This window comes from Oncorhynchus clarkii, chromosome 11 (assembly GCF_045791955.1).
Source record: "Oncorhynchus clarkii lewisi isolate Uvic-CL-2024 chromosome 11, UVic_Ocla_1.0, whole genome shotgun sequence".
NCBI lineage: Eukaryota > Metazoa > Chordata > Actinopteri > Salmoniformes > Salmonidae > Oncorhynchus > Oncorhynchus clarkii.
In genome coordinates this window covers 5,346,510-5,367,861 of record NC_092157.1, presented here as the reverse complement: position 1 = coordinate 5,367,861, position 21,352 = coordinate 5,346,510, and the positions used below count along the sequence as shown (strand labels likewise).

Sequence of the window (21,352 nt, the reverse complement as noted above, 5' to 3'; positions counted from 1 at the left end):
TCCAGGCTCTGCTGTAGGCCATGTGCTGTGGGTGTTTACTGTCAGGGCCCAGGTCTGGCAGTACTGCTCTAGCAGGTCCAGGCTCTGCTGTAGGCCATGTGCTGTGGGTGTTTACTGTCAGGGCCCAGGTCTGGCAGTACTGCTCTAGCAGGTCCAGGCTCTGCTGTAGGCCATGTGCTGTGGGTGTTTACTGTCAGGGCCCAGGTCTGGCAGTACTGCTCTAGCAGGTCCAGGCTCTGCTGTAGGCCATGTGCTGTGGGTGACAGCAGGCATAGGTAATCTGCGAAGAGTAGGCATTTAACTGCTGAATTGTGTAAACTAACACCAGTGGCTGAGGATTTTCCTAGAATAGTGGCCAATTCGTTGATGTAAATATTGAAGAGTGCAGGGCTCAGATTGCAACCCTGGCGAAGGCCCCACCCTTGGTTAAAGAATTCTGTTTTTTTCTTACCAATTGTAATGCTGCACGTATTGCCTGTATACATTGATTTAATTATGTAATATGTTTTACCCCCTACACCACTTTCAACTTTGTAGAACAGTCCTGTATGCCAAATAGAATCAAATGCAGGTTACAGGTACCAAGGTTACTGTTCACACATTGTTAGGGTCCAATATGTCTCTGTTCTTAAAGATTGGGGTTATGAGTCCTTGATTCCAGATGTCAGGGAAATAACCTACACTCCAGGATCAAATTAAACAGTTTTAAAATAGCCAATTGAAATGTTGTACTAGTGAGTTTGAGCATCTCATTTAGGATGCCATCAGGTCTGCATGCTTTTTTAAATCTGAGGGCCTGAAGTTAATTATAGAGCTCCTGGTCAGTAATAGTTTAGTTTCTTATAGAGCTCCTGGTCAGTAATAGTTTAGTTTCTTATAGAGCTCCTGGTCAGTAATAGTTTAGTTTCTTATAGAGCTCCTGGTCAGTAATAGTTTAGTTTCTTATAGAGCTCCTGGTCAGTAATAGTTTAGTTTCTTATAGAGCTCCTGGTCAGTTATAGTTTAGTTTCTTATAGAGCTCCTGGTCAGTAATAGTTTAGTTTCTTATAGAGCTCCTGGTCAGTAATTGGGGAGTCCAGTGGATTTTGTTTGTCCTTTATAGCTTTTCTAATCCATTCAACTTCTCATGAATCTGTCGTTGTTCTGCGTTTGTGTCAATTTGAACTGTGTTGTAGAGTGTTTTAAAATGGGTTGTCCATATGTCACCATTTTGTATCGCTAATTCCTATTTTTTACATGTTTTACGTAAATCCAATTTTGCCAGAAGTTGTTTGTGTTTATGGACTCAATTAGTGTCAGCTGCTTGCTGTTGTACTGTGCTTTTTTGGTTCTGAGTTTATAGAGTTTTAAAGTCTGATGCGGTAGCACAAAAAAAAGCTCTGATGACACCTCCTTCACTGGATCAGCACACACCATCACCACCGGCTCCGCATCTTGAGTGAGGGCCGGAGAGCTGGCCTGAGGAGATGCCTTGCATTCGGGCGCCGCCCCCAGAAGGGGGAGAGAGCTGGCCTGAGGAGATGCCTTGCATTCGGGCGCCGCCCCCAAAGGGGGAGAGAGCTGGCCTGAAGAGATGCCTTGCATTCGGGCGCCGCCCCCAGAAGGGGGAGAGAGCTGGCCTGAAGAGATGCCTTGCATTCGGGCACCGCCCCCAGAAGAGGGAGAGAGCTGGCCTGAAGAGATGCCTTGCATTCGGGCACCGCCCCCAGAAGGGGGAGAGAGCGGGCCATCGACGGAACGAGGAAGAACTAGACTAGCAGTAGAAATTGAATGGGTTAAACTGATGCGAGAGTTGGGGATAGAGGATGCATCTGTCATTAGTAATGTTTCACAGCAACATGTCAAACTGACCCTTTACAGAAATAGCTCGCCACAAGGTTAGAATATGACTCAGCGCTAAAACCGACCTGGTCCCGAAAAGAGCATATAAGGAGATGCCTTCCTTAAGAGGGCATGATAGTGCTACTTGACTTATCACCGACAGACAGCTCGTGATACTTCAACTATCATCAACCTAAAATGTAATATCTGACTTTCATACTCTAGAACAATTGTATCTCTTGACTTCTGATTTCTGATTTCCTTAACGGTCCTATAGCAAAATCCCCTACCGCGACAAGTCTCACAGTAATGAAGGCATAATTCACCATTATTTGGGTCTCTGTGCTTTTGGTTGGACAGTGTTCTATGTGTTTACCTTATAATATAATCTGCATCAAACCAGTTCTCATCTGAGGTCTTTTTTGTTTTGTTTAATATCGATTTCAATTGTGCTTCTTTTGCCGTTTGCCTGAATATATAGTAGATGTTTTTTACTGCTAGATTGATGCCTTCTCCCTGTCTGTCTGTCTCTCTCTCTCTATGTCTCTCTCTCTTTCTCCCCCCCCTACCCCACCCCACCCCACCCCACCCCACCCAAGGTATATGAGATGTTGGTAGAGAGTGGGGAACTGGACAACACCTACATAATCTACACGGCTGACCACGGCTACCACATTGGCCAGTTTGGGCTGGTCAAGGGGAAGTCCATGCCCTACGACTTTGACATCAGAGTGCCCTTCTTCCTCCGCGGGCCCAACGTCGAACCTGGAGCCGTGTAAGTAAGCCTTGTCCAAGCCACAGTGTAGGAGCCTGTTTCTGTATTTCCTGTTTCCGCATCTCCTGTTTCCGCATTTCCTGTTTCTGCATTTCCTGTTTCTGCATTTCCTGTTTCTGTATTTCCTGTTTCTGCATCTCCTGTTTCTGCATCTCCTGTTTCTGTATTTCCTGTTTCTGCATCTCCTGTTTCTGCATCTCCTGTTTCTGCATCTCCTGTTTCTGTATTTCCTGTTTCTATATTTCCTGTTTCTGCATCTCCTGTTTCTGTATTTCCTGTTTCTGTATTTCCTGTTTCTGTATTTCAGTAGCGTGAGGTCGCTTGATGTACAAGTACACCCCGTGGACCAGGCGCTAGTCTGTTGCAGGGAGTTAGCCCCCCTCAATCCATCTCCTAATGCTGAGTGCCAAGCATTGTTTGTGTCTGTTGGTGTTAATGACGTTGTTGTACTGTTCCTCCCCAGTGTCCCTCAGCTGGTGTTGAACATTGATCTGGCCCCCACCATACTGCACATGGCTGGGCTGGACACGCCTCCAGACATGGACGGGAAGTCCATCCTCAAACTACTGGAACAGGAGAAGACTGGAAACAGGTAGGAATGGGGTTCATATACAACAGGTAGGAATGGGGTTCATATACAACAGGTAGGAATGGGGTTCATATACAACAGGTGGGAATGGGGTTCATATACAACAGGAGGGAATGGGGTTCATATACAACAGGTAGGAATGGGGTTCATATACAACAGGTGGGAATGGGGTTCATATACAACAGGAGGGAATGGGGTTCATATACAACAGGAGGGAATGGGGTTCATATACAACAGGTAGGAATGGGGTTCATATACAACAGGTAGGAATGGGGTTCATATACAACAGGTAGGAATGGGGTTCATATACAACAACAGGTAGGAATGGGGTTCATATACAACAACAGGTAGGAATGGGGTTCATATACAACAACAGGTAGGAATGGGGTTCTTATACAACAGGTAGGAATGGGGTTCATATACAACAGGAGGGAATGGGGTGATATACAACAGGTAGGAATGGGGTGATATACAACAGGTAGGAATGGGGTGATATACAACAGGTAGGAATGGGGTTCTTATACAACAGGTAGGAATGGGGTTCATATACAACAGGTAGGAATGGGGTTCATATACAACAACAGGTAGGAATGGGGTTCATATACAACAGGTAGGAATGGGGTGATATACAACAACAGGTAGGAATGGGGTTCTTATACAACAGGTAGGAATGGGGTTCATATACAACAGGTAGGAATGGGGTTCATATACAACAGGTAGGAATGGGGTTCATATACAACAGGTAGGAATGGGGTTCATATACAACAGGTAGGAATGGGGTTCATATACAACAGGTAGGAATGGGGTTCATATACAACAACAGGTATGAAGGGTGGCATATAATTTTGAAATATATATTCTGCTCAGGCCTCCCGAGTGGTGCAGTGGTCTAAGGCACTGCATCACGGTGCTAGCTGTGCCACTAGAGATCCTGGTTTGAGTCCAGGCTCTGTCGCAGCCGGCCGCGACCGGGAGACCCATGGGGAGGCGTACAATTGGCCCAACGTCGTCTGGGTTAGGGGAAGGTTTGGCCGGCAGGGATGTTCTTGTCCCATCGGGCTTTAGAGACTCCTGTGGCGGGCCGGACGCAATGCCCGCTGACACGGTCGCCAGGTGTACGGTGTTTCCTCCGACACATTGGTGCGGCTGGCTTCCGGGTTAAGCGGGCATAGTGTCAATAAGCAGTACGGCTTGGCTGGGTTGTGTTCCGGAGTACTCACGGCTCTCGACCTTCGCCTCTCCCTAGTCCGTACGGTAGTTGCAGTGACGAAACAAGACTGTAACTACCAATAGGATATCATGAAATTGGGGAGAAAAATCATAAAAAATTCAACTCAACATTTAGAACACCCAACATTTAGAACACTCAACATTTAGAACACCCAACATTTAGAACACCAGGTAATGCCATTGAGATTAAGCATCTTTCTATTTCAAGTAAAACCTTTCCACACAAAATATTGTCTGCTATAAAACATTGGATACATTTAGATCACGTCATTCTGACGTTTTAAACATTGCAGTGTTTACACACATATTACAAAACACACCAAAATATGTAGCGATTACATAAAGCACACACTTCCAGTCTCAAAATAAATCATTCACAGAGCAAAAGTGCATCCCAAATGGCTCCATATGAATGTTTTATAAACTGACACTAGTCTTAACCAGAGCACTATGGGAAATAGGGAGACAGAGCAAAAGTGCATCCCAAATGGCTCCATATTCCCTATAAACTGACACTAGTCTTAACCAGAGCACTATGGGAAATAGGGAGACAGAGCAAAGTAAAACAAAACATCTGTGTGATATCGATCCTGTAAACCAAGTCAATGATTCAGGGTTTCATGTTGAACACATTTCAGTTCCTTATCTTGACTCCGCAAATCTTTAGGAATCTTATAATCATAGCTCTGGCTGTACACTGGCAGACCAACGTAGCTCATGGTTTGGGGTCCCAAATGGAACCCTATTCCCTACGTAGTGCACTGCTTTTGACCAGGATCCTATGGGTAACTCAATTGGTCCTGGTCAAATGGAGTGCACTACGTAGGGTGCCATTTGGAAAGGAGCCATTGGTAAGTGTAATGCCAGGCCCACTTTGAATTCTATCAACTAAAGAGGTATTCTGTCTTTCCAGATTCAAACGCAATCGGAAACCCAAAGTCTGGAGAGATACATTCCTGGTGGAGAGAGGGTAAACTGACACACACACACACACACACACACACACGGAGGTGCACTCATACACAAGCACGTGCCCTCACACTGTCAAAACTCACAGTGTCCTCTTCAGACAAGCACACACACACACACACACACACACAAGCCGGTTGGGGATATCTATTTTTAGCGTTATTTGGTCGATGTTAGGAGCTACAAATGCCTGCCTGGTGCTTCGTGAAAGTTCACACATGGAGGCGTTTGACACTAAGAGGTTTAAAGTGACATATGTTTGTCATTTAAAAAAAAAAAATGTTGCTTTTGTGCTCTGTGGTGCCTGCATTGGAAGACAGGCTGGCGAGGCTGGTGCCATTTGTGATGTAACCCTCACACACACAGTCATCCACTCCTGTTCCCCTTATCGCCTCCCATTCCCTTCAGCTCATTGGCTGTTCTGTTCAGTTCCAGGAAACTGCATCCCATTTCCTTCAGCTCATTGGCTGTTCTGTTCCGGTTAACTGCCTCCCATTCAGCTCATTGGCTGCTCTGTTCTGTTCCAGGAAACTGCCTCCCATTCAGCTCATTGGCTGTTCTGTTCCAGGAAACTGCCTCCCATTCAGCTCATTGGCTGCTCTGTTCTGTTCCAGGAAACTGCCTCCCATTCAGCTCATTGGCTGCTCTGTTCCGTTCCAGGAAACTGCTTTAGAAATGGTCATGTTGTTGAGTAATGACTATCTCACATCCTTTAATACAGTGAGCTCCAACAGTACTGGGACAGTGGTAAACCTTTTAGAGATTACATCACTTCCTGTACATAGTTCCCCCGTTTTAGGGGACCAACAGTATTGGGACAGTGACAGTTTTGTTTCTGTACTCTGTACTTTGGATTGATGACATTAAAGTGCTGCCTGTCAGCTTTAATTTGAGGGTATTTTCATCCATATCAGGTAAACCTTTTAGAGATTACATCACTTCCTGTACATAGTTCCCCCGTTTTAGGGGACCAAAATAATTGGGACAAATGCACTTACCAGTGTAGTATTTGGTCCCATTTTCCTAGCACACAATGACCACATTAAGCTTTTGACTCTTCAAACTTGTTCAATGCATTTGCAGTTTGTTTTTGGTTGTTTCACATGTTGTGCCCAATGGAAATGATTGGTAAACAGAGGATTGTGTCATTTTGGAGTAACTTTTATTGTAAATAAAACATATCAATGCTACCATGATTATGGATAGTCCTGAATGAATTGTGACTAGTGATGAGTGAGAAAGTTAGGAAAACAAAAATATCATACCCCCAAGACATGCTAACCTCTCACCATTACAATAACAGGGGAGATTAGCATTTTATATCATATCTCCAAGACATGCTAACCTCTCACCATTACAATAACAGGGGAGATTAGCATTTTATATCATATCTCCAAGACATGCTAACCTCTCACCATTACAATAACAGGGGAGATTAGCATTTTATATCATATCTCCAAGACATGCTAACCTCTCACCATTACAATAACAGGGGAGATTAGCATTTTATATCATATCTCCAAGACATGCTAACCTCTCACCATTACAATAACAGGGGAGATTAGCATTTTATATCATATCTCCAAGACATGCTAACCTCTCACCATTACAATAACAGGGGAGATTAGCATTTTATATCATATCTCCAAGACATGCTAACCTCTCACCATTACAATAACAGGGGAGATTAGCATTTTATATCATATCTCCAAGACATGCTAACCTCTCACCATTACAATAACAGGGGAGATTAGCATTTTATATCATATCTCCAAGACATGCTAACCTCTCACCATTACAATAACAGGGGAGATTAGCATTTTATATCATATCTCCAAGACATGCTAACCTCTCACCATTACAATAACAGGGGAGGTTAGCATTTTATATCATATCTCCAAGACATGCTAACCTCTCACCATTACAATAACAGGGGAGGTTAGCATTTTATATCATATCTCCAAGACATGCTAACCTCTCACCATTACAATAACAGGGGAGATTAGCATTTTATATCATATCTCCAAGACATGCTAACCTCTCACCATTACAATAACAAGGGAGGTTAGCATTTTATATCATATCTCCAAGACATGCTAACCTCTCACCATTACAATAACAGGGGAGGTTAGCATTTTATATCATATCTCCAAGACATGCTAACCTCTCACCATTACAATAACAGGGGAGATTAGCATTTTATATCATATCTCCAAGACATGCTAACCTCTCACCATTACAATAACAAGGGAGGTTAGCATTTTATATCATATCTCCAAGACATGCTAACCTCTCACCATTACAATAACAGGGGAGGTTAGCATTTTATATCATATCTCCAAGACATGCTAACCTCTCACCATTACAATAACAGGGGAGATTAGCATTTTATATCATATCTCCAAGACATGCTAACCTCTCACCATTACAATAACAAGGGAGGTTAGCATTTCATATCATCTTTCAAGACATGCTAACCTCTCACCATTACATCCCAGCCAGCCCATCCCAGCCCAGGCATCAAAGGCAGCTCATCCCAGCCCAGCACATCCCAGTCCAGCCAAGCCCATCCCAGGCATCAAAGCCAGCTCATCCCAGCCACGCCATCCCATCCCATTGCAACCCTTCCCAGGCCATCCCATTAAAGCCCAGCCCATCGCAGCCAAGCCCATCCCAGCCAGCCCATTGCAACCCTTCCCAGGCCATCCCAGCCCATCCCAGCCCAGCGCAGCCCATTGAAACCCTTCCCAGCCCAGCCCATTGCAACCCTTCCCAGCCCAACCCAGCCCATTGCAACCCTTCCCAACCCAGCCCAGCCCATTGCAACCCTTCCCAGCCCAGCCCAGCCCAGCCAATTGCAACCCTTCCCAACCCAGCCCAGCGCAACCCTTCCCAGCCCATTGCAACCCTTCCCAGCCCATCCCAGCCCAGCCCATTGCAACCCTTCCCAGCCCATCCCATCCCAGCCCAGCCCAGCCCAGCCCATGCATCAAAGCCAGCCAGCCCATCCCAGCCAGCCCATTGCAACCCTTCCCAGCCCATCCCAGCCCAGCGCATTGCAACCCTTCCCAACCCAGCCCAGCCCATTGCAACCCTTCCCAACCCAGCCCAGCCCATTGCAACCCTTCCCAGCCCAGCCCATCCCATCCCAGCCCAGCCCATTGCAACCCTTCCCAGCCCATTGCAACCCTTCCCAGCCCATCCCAGCCCAGCCCATTGCAACCCTTCCCAGCCCAGCCCAGCCCAGCCCATGCATCAAAGCCAGCTCATCCCAGCCAGCCCATCCCAGCCAGCCCATTGCAAACCTTCCCAGTACATCCCAGCCATCCGAGTTCTACCTCACTCTAGACTGTATCCCAAATAGTACCCTATTCCCTATGTAGTGTCTCTAGTCAAATGGTACTCTATTCCCTATGTAGTGTCTCTAGTCAAATGGTACCCTATTCCTTACGTAGTGTCTCTACTCAAATGGCACCCTATTCCCTATGTAGTGGTTTTGACAGGACCTATAGGGAATAGGGTACCATTTGGGGTGCACCCTGCCCTTCTCTCTACCCAGCCCTGGCCAGCTCTACCGTGGGCCAAGCACATTGACCTCCCCCCTGGCTTTGGCACACTGGCACCACTCTAGCCCTCAGATCCACACGGCCCTGCCAACCAACAGCCAACTGTTCTGCCAACCACCCCCTGCCAACTTCCTGCCTCCGCCAACACTGACTACATTCTCCAGACACACAGACATAATCGCTATGACAACAACACCGTGACCCTAAAGTACAACTTGTCCCCCTGGCTTTGAGAGTGTTTGGGACTGCTGTCCTGTCTGACAAGATAGAGCTAACAGAGAAGTTACTCACTAATGGATGTAGCTCTGTATTGTAGCGTTAGAGGTTAACAGACGTTTATGTACTGGCAATGCTTCAGCTTTGTAGCCAAGTTCTACAACAATTTTACTCCGTCTTTATGTTTAAGGTACCAGACTGATTCTGGGTTCAGCAAAAAATCTAATTGTCTAGACAAGGCAACAATAATAGGTTTGTTGAATGCAGAAACAAACATGTCAGTTGGCTAGAGCAGCAACAGGTCGCAGTTGTAAATGAGAACTTGTTCTCAACTAGCCTAGCTATTAAAAGGTGAAATTTAGAAATAAAATATATATATTTTTAAAACAGACTAGCCCTGGGCTAACAGAGAACAGACTAAGCCTGGGCTAACAGAGAACAGACTAAGCCTGGGCTAACAGAGAACAGACTAAGCCTGGGCTAACAGAGAACAGACTAAGCCTGGGCTAACAGAGAACAGACTATAAGCCTGGGCTAACAGAGAACAGACTAAGCCTGGGCTAACAGAGAACAGACTAAGCCTGGGCTAACAGAGAACAGACTAGCACTGGGCCTGTCCTAATCCTGATCTGGACCTCCCCCCTGTCCTAACCCTGACCTTTCCCTCCCCCCTGTCCTAACCCTGACCTTTCCCTCCCCCCTGTCCTAATCCTGACCTTTCCCTCCCCCCTGTCCTAATCCTAATCTGTACCTCTGTCCTAATCCTAATCTGTACCTCTGTCCTAATCCTAATCTGTACCTCTGTCCTGTCCTAATCCTGATCTGTACCTCTGTCCTGTCCCTCTCCACCTCACGTGTCTCCTCTACAGTAAACTCCTGAGGAAGAAGGAGGACAGAGGCGGTAGTTCAACCACCCAGAACACCAACAGCCTGCCCAAATACAAGAAGGTCAAAGAGGTGTGTCAACAGGCAGAGTTCCAGACACCTTGTGAACAGCCTGGACAGGTATTTGTGTACAGACACACACAGACACACAGGCAGACAGGCACACATATACACACAGACACACAGACAGGCAGACATTCACTAAAGTGATCTCACATGCTATATAAAGAACCTGGGGGTTCCCCCAACATACTGACACTAAAGCATCACCCTCGTGACCTCACATGCTATATAAAGAACCTGGGTGTTCCCCCCCAACATACTGACACTAAAGCATCACCCTCGTGACCTCACATGCTATATAAAGAACCTGGGGGTTCCCCCAACATACTGACACTAAAGCATCACCCTCGTGACCTCACATGCTGTATAAAGAACCTGGGGGTTCCCCCAACATACTGACACTAAAGCATCACCCTCGTGACCTCACATGCTGTATAAAGAACCTGGGGGTTCCCCCAACATACTGACACTAAAGCATCACCCTCGTGACCTCACATGCTGTATAAAGAACCTGGGGGTTCCCCCAACATACTGACACTAAAGCATCACCCTCGTGACCTCACATGCTATATAAAGAACCTGGGTGTTCCCCCCCAACATACTGACAAGTTAGAGTTTATTCCAGAAACAGTTTTTGCCAGTGGTCATAAAGTAGAAATCCTGCATTGTAGTCAGTCTTAGCCATAGCAGACAGCATATACACTCAGTGGCCAGTTTATTAGGTACGTCAATCTAGTAACGGGTCGGACCCTCCTTTCAGAACAGCCTGAATTATTTGTGCCATGGAAGTGTTGCTCAATTGGTATCAAGGGGACCTAACGTGTGCCAGGAAAAACATTCTCCACACCATTACACCTGTACCGTTGACCTCAGGCAGGATGGGGTACATGGACTCATGCTGCTAACGCCACTTCCTGCCTCTGCCATGACGCAACAGGAACCAGGAGTCGTCGGACCAGGCAATGTTTTTCCACTCCTCAGTTGTCCAGTGTTGGTGACGGCGTTGCCCACTGGAGCTGCTTCTTCTTCTTGTTTTTAGCTGATAGGAACCCGGTGTGGTTGTTTGCTGCAATAGCCCATCCGTGACAAGGGCCGACCAGTTGTGCGTTCTGAGATGCCGTTCTGCACACCACTGTTGTACTGCACCGTTATTTTAGCTGTTTGTGGCTCACCTGTTAGTTCGCACGACTCTTGCCGTTCTCCTTCGACGTCTCTCATCAACAAGCTGTTTTCGCCCACAGGACTGGCGCTGACTGGATGTTTATTGTTGGTCGCACCGTTCTCAGTAAACCCTAGACACGGTCATGCGTGAAAAGCCCAGGAGGCCAGCCTATTTCGGAGATATTTCAACACGGCCCGTCTGGCACCGTGATTATTCCAAGCTGAAGGTTGCTTAGCTCACTCGTCCATTCTAACATTCAATGGAACAGTAACTGAATGCCTCAATGCCTGTCTGCCTGATTTATATAGCCAACCACAGACACGTCTCTAGGAGCAAACTATTTTGGTGAACAGACTTAACTGACTTACTGACTTAACACGTGTCTGTGTGCCATTCAGAGGGTGAATGGGCAAGACAAAATATTTAGGTGCTTTTGAAACGGGGGGTACGGTAGTAGGCACATCGGTTTGAGTGTGTCAAGAACTGCAATGCTATTTTTCACCCTAAAAACAGTTTCCAATTGTGTATCGGGAATGGTCCAACCACCCAAAGGACATCCAGCCAACTTGACACGACTGTGGAAAGCATTGGACGTCAACATGGAAGCAACGTCGACAGACAGCCGTAACTCAAATAGCCGTTTACCACAATCGTACAGTAATTGGACATTTGAGCTGTTTGAAAATGGGACTAATGTCTGGATGGTTCCCAGGCCCATTAAAGGGGGTGGCAGACCACACACAACCAGCCACCAACCATCAGACCTGAACAATACTAATTGGCCCAATGTCCAGGTAGCACTCAGCAGGGCTTTCTGAGGCTAATGTGAACCAAACACTTTTTTTTTTTTAATTTAGCACTTAAGTGTGCACACGTAACACTCAAGCATTTATTAAAGAGAGAGAACACACTCTCTGGTGTGTGCAGCGTATGCAGCCAGCGTATGTAGCCAATATATTGTAAGGGTTTTGACTTGAGGTTATTATTTATAGGGGTGCCAGGTAGGTTGTGCCTACCAGAGAAAACATTGGTTTCTCTTTTTAGTTTGTTAGGGAATGAGTCCCATCTGGTCCGTCAAGTCTACACCAATACAAAGGACTTGTAAAAAAAAGTCAGGATGGAAATAAACTTTTCATAAACCCTTAAAACATTGGAAACAACTTCAAAAAACAACTATTCTTTTAGTTGGGTTGTATTACCAACATAAATGATTACACACACATATAATAATATCACAATGAGTTCTGATTCCTCCAGAAATGTCCTGTACCTCGGGCCTAAAAAGAGTCCAGCCCGGTAAAGGAGTTCAGTGAACTCAAGTGACCTTTTGTCACGCAATGTTTGTCCGTTCATTCAAGTGTAGCGTACACTCAGTATCAAATCATACAATCAATATAACAATTATTTTACCACACAACTTTCAAGCGTATCAACTCTTAAAGTCCTCAACTACAACTAACTGTATAAATCATCACAGTATACATCAAAACAAAACAAATGAAATACCGTATACAAAAAGGTTGTAGTCAGTCAGACAATCCAATCCGCCAACAGATCTCCAGCGGAGAAAGGCCACGAAGAACACGGACGCAAAGAGTGGATCCGATCCTGGGTAAACTCTATTAGGCTACAAAACAAATGGAATAGAGACGCTTCGGAACTGAGGGTCGAACACATCCTCATTCACGTCTCCATCACAACCCCACTTTTGCGCAGCTGATGCTGGCTATTTAATTGGTAATTAAAGGGAAAGCGCCCTATTGGAAGGGGAAGCACTGAGACGGTTCAGAAAAATTCAGGGCCTAGTTATAACACGTAAATGTAGGGGTTTAGTCCACACACACACACACACACACACACACACACACACACACACACACACACACACACACACACACTGGGCTATGAGCACCTGAGCACTTGACCCTCCAGCGAGGGTCAAAACCATGAGTTAAAGGGGAGTGTTCAAACTAAAAGCCTTTGTGGTGAATGTATTTAAAGGGGTAGACCTGTGTACACAGAGTAAATGAGAGGCTCCAACGTGATCACCAACACCGGGTTCCACTCCTATCAGCTAAAAACAAGAAGAAGAGGCTCCGATACGCGATCACCAACACCGGGTTCCACTCCTATTAGCTAAAAACAAGAAGAAGAGGCTCCGATACGCGATCACCAACACCGGGTTCCACTCCTATTAGCTAAAAACAAGAAGAAGAGGCTCCGATACACGATCACCAACACCGGGTTCCACTCCTATCAGCTAAAAACAAGAAGAAGAGGCTCCGATACACGATCACCAACACCGGACAATTGAGAAGTCAGGATTTGGCGTAAGCAGCGAGAGTCCATGGACCCATGCTGCCTGCTATCAACGATACAGGCTGGTGACGGTGGTGTAATGGTGTTTTCCTGGCACACGTTGGAGCCTCTTCTTCTTTGAGTGGCTGCTGCCAACACACTGACTCAACTCCAGCCACTTTAATAATGGGAATTGATGGGAAATGATGTAAAATATATCCCTAGCCACTTTAAACAATGCTACCTTATATAATGTTTACATACCCTACATTATTCATCTCATATGTATATGTATATACTGTACTCTATATCATCGACTGTATCCTTATGTAATACATGTATCACTAGCCACTTTAACTATGCCACTTTGTTTACATACTCATCTCATATGTATATACTGTACTCGATACCATCTACTGTATCTTGCCTATGCTGCTCTGTACCATCACTCATTCATATATCCTTATGTACATATTCTTTATCCCCTTACACTTGTGTCTAAGGTAGTAGTAGTTTTGGAATTGTCAGTTAGATTACTTGTTATTACTGCATTGTCGGAACTAGAAGCACAAGCATTTCGCTACACTCGCATTAACATCTGCTAACCATGTGTATGTGACCATTAACATCTGCTAACCATGTGTATGTGACAAATACAATTTGATTTGATTTGATTTGACTAGTCACTAACTATGCCACTTTGTTTACATACTCATCTCATATGTATATACTGTACAGTAGATGGTATCGAGTATCTTGCCTATGCCGCTCTGTACCATCACTCATTCATATATCTGTATGTACATATTCTTTATCTCCTTTACACTTGTGTGTATAAGACAGTAGTTTTGGAATGGTTAGTTAGATTACTTGTTGGTTATTACTGCATTGTCGGAACTAGAAGCACAAGCATTTTGCTACACTCGCATTAACATCTGCTAACCACGTGTATGTGACAAATACAATTTGATTTGATTTGAATTGATTTCTTGTTTTTAGCTGATAGGAACCCGGTGTTGTAGAGTTGTGCGTTCCGTCCCTTGATACCAATTGAGTAACGTTTGAAAGCCACACCTTGTAGAATCAATGCCCTGAAGAATTCAGGTTGTTTTGGAGGCAGTAGCTATATAGGAAGAGAATGGGGGGGGCTCTCTCTGCTGTCTCCTGAAGTCCACGATCAGCTCCGTCATTTGGTTGACATTGAGGGAGAGGTTATTTTCCTGGCACCAGAGAGGTACAGACAGAGCAAGACACTAAGAGAAAGAGAGACAGAGGGGGAGTGAGAGAGAGAGAGACAGACAGACAGTGAGAGATAAATGTCTGACATTTATAATGTCTTTATTGTTTTGAAACTTCTGTATGTGTAATGTGTACTGTTAATTTTTATTGTTTATTTCACTTTTGTATATTATCTACCTCACTTGCTTTGGCAATGTTAACACATGTTTCCCATGCCAATAAAGCCCCTTGAAATGTAGCCAGAGACAGAGACAGAGACAGAGACAGAGACAGACAGACAGACAGACAGACAGACAGACAGACAGACAGAGACAGAGTTTTAGAATGAGTTCAAGACAGCAGAGTGATCCAGTTCATTTCATGCTGGTTCTGGATCATCTTCCTCTTCAGGATTCTGTTTCTTTCCCACACCGTCAGTCTGTGATCTGGTTGTCTGTCTTGTCGGCCGGCCTGCCTGCCTACGTGTTGTTCTGACAGGAAACAGACAAAGAATAGGGTTCCATTTGAGATGCAACAAATGACTTTAAAGACCTTCACATTAGAGGAGAGGATTAAAAGCATATATCTTCCACCACTAATATAACCCCGTTCTCGTTGTCCTTGTCTCTCCTCTCCAGAAGTGGCACTGTGTGGAGGAGATCACTGGGAAGTGGCGGATCCAGAAGTGTAAAGGAGGTGGATTGAAGGAGGGCCCTAGGAAGAGGGCCCCCAGCCTGAGGCCTCACGGCAGCTACAACAGTAGGGAGAGGGAACCCTGCGACTGTGGCCTTGACCGACCGGGACGCTCACACCGCCAGTTCACACCCTCCTCTGGAGAACCAGGTGAGTGGGATGGGGACAAAGGGAGTGGATGAGGCTGATGCTGGGGCCAGGGATGAGGGCTGGAATGGTGAGATGGGGATGGGGACAAAGGGAGTGGATGAGGCTGATGCTGGGGCCAGGGACGAGGGCTGGAGTGGTGAGATGGAGATGAGGACAAGGGGACAGGGGGAGTGGATGAGGCAATGCTGGGGCCAGGGATGAGGGCTGGAGTGGTGAGATGGAGATGGGGCTGGGGCTGGGGAACCAGAATTGGATCAGAGTTGGAGCTGCATGGCCATAGAATACTAATGGACAAAATATGGGTCTTATCATGGACGGGTTATCTAAGTTTCTGGGGGACCGGGGATGGGGTTATAAGGGGATATCTAAGAGACAGTTTCTGGGGGATGGTGATGGGGTTATAAGGGGTTATCTAAGAGACAGTTTCTGGGGGATGGTGATGGGGTTATCTAAGAGACCGTTTCTGGGGGACCGGTGATGGAGCTGAGGTTGAGACTGAGGCTGATGGTGGCTCAGGCTGGCAAGGGAGTTGTATACTGAGCGGTCTGCCCAACGCGTCACCGGGGACACACTGCCTGCCCTCCAGGACACCTACAGCACCTGATGTCACAGGAAGGCCAAAAAGATCATCAAGGACAATAACCACACGAGCCACTGCCTGTTTACCCCACTACCATCCAGAAGGCGAGGTCAGTACAGGTGCATCAAAGCTGGGACCGGGAGACTGAAAAACAGCTTCTATCTCAAGGCCATCAGACTGTTTAACAGCCATCACTAGCCGGCTACCACCCGGCTACTCAACCCTGCACCTTAGAGTCTGCTTCCCTATATACATAGACATGGAATCACTGGCCACTTTAATAATGTTTACATACTGCTTTACTCATCTCATTTGTATATACTGTATTCTATTCTACTGTATTTTAGTCAATGCCACTCCGACGTTGTTCGTCCTAATATTTATATATTTCTAAATTTCATTCTTTTACTTTTAGATTTGTGTGCATTGTTGTGAATTGTTAGATATTACCGCACTGTTGGAATAATAACATCTGATAAATATGTGTATGTGATCAATAACAATCGATTTGATTTAGATTTGAACAGATGTCTCTCCGTGGACTTAACCGCTCTGTATTTCAGTCTGTGTGTGTATAGCAATGGGGAAAATGACCACGTCTGTGTTTTGTCAGAGCCTTGATTTACACGCTGGGGATTATGCATGGCTATAAAGAGAGGCCGATGCAGAGGAGAGAGAGAGAGAGAACCAGACGAATACACCTTCTGACATTAGATCAGTGGTCTGGTGGACATGTAGTTGAGATGAGAAGGCGTTCTGTCAAGGATCTGGTCGTTTGGAATGTTGTGGTGCCACCTAGTGGAATTAAGAGACATTGCTACTGAATGGACTTTTTCCACATCCAATTCATTTAATTTCAGTATTGCTTTACATAGTCCCATACCAACATGCATGTTAAATTTGATTCATCACATGCTGGAGATCTTTATCACTGTGGGCTGTTGACTGTCTGATCTTCATCACTGTGGGCTGAATGACTGTCTGGATCTGTATCACTGTGGGCTGTTGACAGTCTGTTGTGTTTGTTGTGTTAAATCTTGTAAGAGAAACATCTATAAAAATGACACAAGAAAATAAAAGTGTGTTATACTCTCTCTGCTATAATATATATCTATTAGGCTACAGGCCTCGTTTCGTCCATACTCGACCCACCAGATCTCTGTCCGTGGAGTTCGAAGGCCAGATCTATGACGTTGACCTCGCGGCAGACGACCAGTCAGCCGTGCAGAGACGTGTCATCAGAAAGCGTCACTATGAGCAGGAGGACCCCGACTTTGCCTTGGAGTCAGACGACAGGTCAGAGGAGATGCTAGCGGATGATACCAACGCCGTGGGGTACCCGAACTCTGTCAAGGTCACACACAAGTATGACATCGTTCCTACCGAGGGAATTTTTCCCTAGCCTATGTCTGCTTAACTTGCTCTTTGGGGGGTTTGGCCTGGGGGTGCAGTTAAGGCCTTTGACCTTCTCCCAGGTGTTACTTCCTGATGAATGACACAGTCCTCCCTCGCCCCTCTCCCAGGTGTTACTTCCTGATGAATGACACGGTCCTTCCTTGCCCTTCCCCCAGGTGTTACTTCCTGATGAATGACACGGTCCTCCCTTACCCTTCTCCCAGGTGTTACTTCCTGATGAATGACACAGTCCCCCCTTGTCCCTCTCCCAGGTGTTACTTCCTGATGAATGACACGGTCCCCCCTTACCCCTCTCCCAGGTGTTACTTCCTGATGAATGACACAGTCCCCCCTTGTCCCTCTCCCAGGTGTTACTTCCTGATGAATGACACGGTCCCCCCTTACCCTTCTCCCAGGTGTTACTTCCTGATGAATGACACAGTCCCCCCTTACCCTTCTCCCAGGTGTTACTTCCTGATGAATGACACGGTCCCCCCTTGACCCTTCTCCCAGGTGTTACTTCCTGATGAATGGCACAGTCCTCCTTTGACCCTCTCCCAGGTGTTACTTCCTGATGAATGACACAGTCCTCATTTGACCCTCTCCCAGGTGTTACTTCCTGATGAATGACACAGTCCTCCTTTGACCCTCTCCCAGGTGTTACTTCCTGATGAATGACACAGTCCTCCCTTGCCCCTCTCCCAGGTGTTACTTCTTGATGAATGACACAGTCCTCCCTTGTCCCTCTCCCAGGTGTTACTTCCTGATGAATGACACAGTCCTCCTTTGACCCTCTCCCAGGTGTTACTTCCTGATGAATGACACAGTCCTTCTTTGACCCTCTCCCAGGTGTTACTTCCTGATGAATGACACAGTCCTCCTTTGACCCTCTCCCAGGTGTTACTTCCTGATGAATGACACAGTCCTCCTTTGACCCTCTCCCAGGTGTTACTTCCTGATGAATGACACAGTCCTCCCTCGCCCCTCTCCCAGGTGTTACTTCCTGATGAATGACACAGTCCTCCCTCGCCCCTCTCCCAGGTGTTACTTCCTGATGAATGACACAGTCCTTCCTTGCCCTTCCCCCAGGTGTTACTTCCTGATGAATGACACGGTCCTTCCTTGCCCTTCCCCCAGGTGTTACTTCCTGATGAATGACACAGTCCTTCCTTGCCCTTCCCCCAGGTGTTACTTCCTGATGAATGACACGGTCCTTCCTTGCCCTTCCCCAGGAGTTACTTCCTGATGAATGACACGGTCCTCCCTCGCCCCTCTCCCAGGTGTTACTTCCTGATGAATGACACAGTCCTCCCTCGCCCCTCTCCCAGGTGTTACTTCCTGATGAATGACACGGTCCTCCTTTGACCCTCTCCCAGGTGTTACTTCCTGATGAATGACACAGTCCTCCCTCGCCCCTCTCCCAGGTGTTACTTCCTGATGAATGACACGGTCCCCCCTTACCCTTCCCCCAGGTGTTACTTCCTGATGAATGACACAGTCCTCCCTCGCCCCTCTCCCAGGTGTTACTTCCTGATGAATGACACGGTCCCCCCTTACCCCTCTCCCAGGTGTTACTTCCTGATGAATGACACAGTCCCCCCTTACCCTTCTCCCAGGTGTTACTTCCTGATGAATGACACGGTCCTCCTTTGACCCTCTCCCAGGTGTTACTTCCTGATGAATGACACAGTCCTCCTTTGACCCTTCCCCCAGGTGTTACTTCCTGATGAATGACACAGTCCTCCCTCGCCCCTCTCCCAGGTGTTACTTCCTGATGAATGACACAGTCCTCCCTCGCCCCTCTCCCAGGTGTTACTTCCTGATGAATGACACGGTCCCCCCTTACCCCTCTCCCAGGTGTTACTTCCTGATGAATGACACAGTCCCCCCTTACCCTTCTCCCAGGTGTTACTTCCTGATGAATGACACGGTCCTCCTTTGACCCTCTCCCAGGTGTTACTTCCTGATGAATGACACAGTCCTCCTTTGACCCTCTCCCAGGTGTTACTTCCTGATGAATGACACAGTCCTCCCTTGCCCCTCTCCCAGGTGTTACTTCTTGATGAATGACACAGTCCTCCCTTGTCCCTCTCCCTGGTGTTACTTCCTGATGAATGACACAGTCCTCCCTCGCCCTTCTCCCAGGTGTTACTTCCTGATGAATGACACGGTCCTTCCTCGCCCCTCTCCCAGGTGTTACTTCCTGATGAATGACACAGTCCTCCCTCGCCCTTCTCCCAGGTGTTACTTCCTGATGAATGACACAGTCCTCCCTTACCCTTCCCCCAGGTGTTACTTCCTGATGAATGACACGGTCCTCCCTTACCCCTCTCCCAGGTGTTACTTCCTGATGAATGACACAGTCCTCCCTCGCCCCTCTCCCAGGTGTTACTTCCTGATGAATGACACAGTCCTCCCTCGCCACTCTCCCAGGTGTTACTTCCTGATGAATGACACAGTCCTCCCTCGCCCCTCTCCCAGGTGTTACTTCCTGATGAATGACACGGTCCTTCCTCGCCCCTCTCCCAGGTGTTACTTCCTGATGAATGACACAGTCCTCCCTCGCCCCTCTCCCAGGTGTTACTTCCTGATGAATGACACGGTCCCCCCTTACCCCTCTCCCAGGTGTTACTTCCTGATGAATGACACGGTCCTCCCTTACCCTTCTCCCAGGTGTTACTTCCTGATGAATGACACGGTCCTCCCTTACCCTTCTCCCAGGTGTTACTTCCTGATGAATGACACAGTCCCCCCTTGTCCCTCTCCCAGGTGTTACTTCCTGATGAATGACACGGTCCCCCCTTGACCCTCTCCCAGGTGTTACTTCCTGATGAATGACACGGTCCCCCCTTACCCCTCTCCCAGGTGTTACTTCCTGATGAATGACACAGTCCCCCCTTGTCCCTCTCCCAGGTGTTACTTCCTGATGAATGACACGGTCCCCCCTTACCCTTCTCCCAGGTGTTACTTCCTGATGAATGACACAGTCCCCCCTTACCCTTCTCCCAGGTGTTACTTCCTGATGAATGACACGGTCCCCCCTTGACCCTTCTCCCAGGTGTTACTTCCTGATGAATGACACAGTCCTCCTTTGACCCTCTCCCAGGTGTTACTTCCTGATGAATGACACAGTCCTCATTTGACCCTCTCCCAGGTGTTACTTCCTGATGAATGACACAGTCCTCCTTTGACCCTCTCCCAGGTGTTACTTCCTGATGAATGACACAGTCCTCCCTTGCCCCTCTCCCAGGTGTTACTTCTTGATGAATGACACAGTCCTCCCTTGTCCCTCTCCCAGGTGTTACTTCCTGATGAATGACACAGTCCTCCTTTGACCCTCTCCCAGGTGTTACTTCCTGATGAATGACACAGTCCTTCTTTGACCCTCTCCCAGGTGTTACTTCCTGATGAATGACACAGTCCTCCTTTGACCCTCTCCCAGGTGTTACTTCCTGATGAATGACACAGTCCTCCTTTGACCCTCTCCCAGGTGTTACTTCCTGATGAATGACACAGTCCTCCCTCGCCCCTCTCCCAGGTGTTACTTCCTGATGAATGACACAGTCCTCCCTCGCCCCTCTCCCAGGTGTTACTTCCTGATGAATGACACAGTCCTTCCTTGCCCTTCCCCCAGGTGTTACTTCCTGATGAATGACACGGTCCTTCCTTGCCCTTCCCCCAGGTGTTACTTCCTGATGAATGACACAGTCCTTCCTTGCCCTTCCCCCAGGTGTTACTTCCT

General features: G+C 47.0%; 1 protein-coding gene across 1 annotated transcript in view; it reads left to right on the top strand.

Annotated features, from left to right (window-relative positions):
- Positions 1 to 21,352, top strand: part of LOC139420589 (extracellular sulfatase Sulf-1-like) — an 83,334-nt gene that overhangs the window by 46,785 nt on the left and 15,197 nt on the right. The window contains exons 8-13 of the mRNA XM_071170775.1: positions 2,421 to 2,596; positions 3,060 to 3,188; positions 5,329 to 5,385; positions 10,036 to 10,171; positions 15,431 to 15,635; positions 17,334 to 17,580. Coding sequence (XP_071026876.1) covers positions 2,421 to 2,596; positions 3,060 to 3,188; positions 5,329 to 5,385; positions 10,036 to 10,171; positions 15,431 to 15,635; positions 17,334 to 17,580 — 950 coding nt within the window. The remainder of the gene's footprint in view (positions 1 to 2,420; positions 2,597 to 3,059; positions 3,189 to 5,328; positions 5,386 to 10,035; positions 10,172 to 15,430; positions 15,636 to 17,333; positions 17,581 to 21,352) is intronic.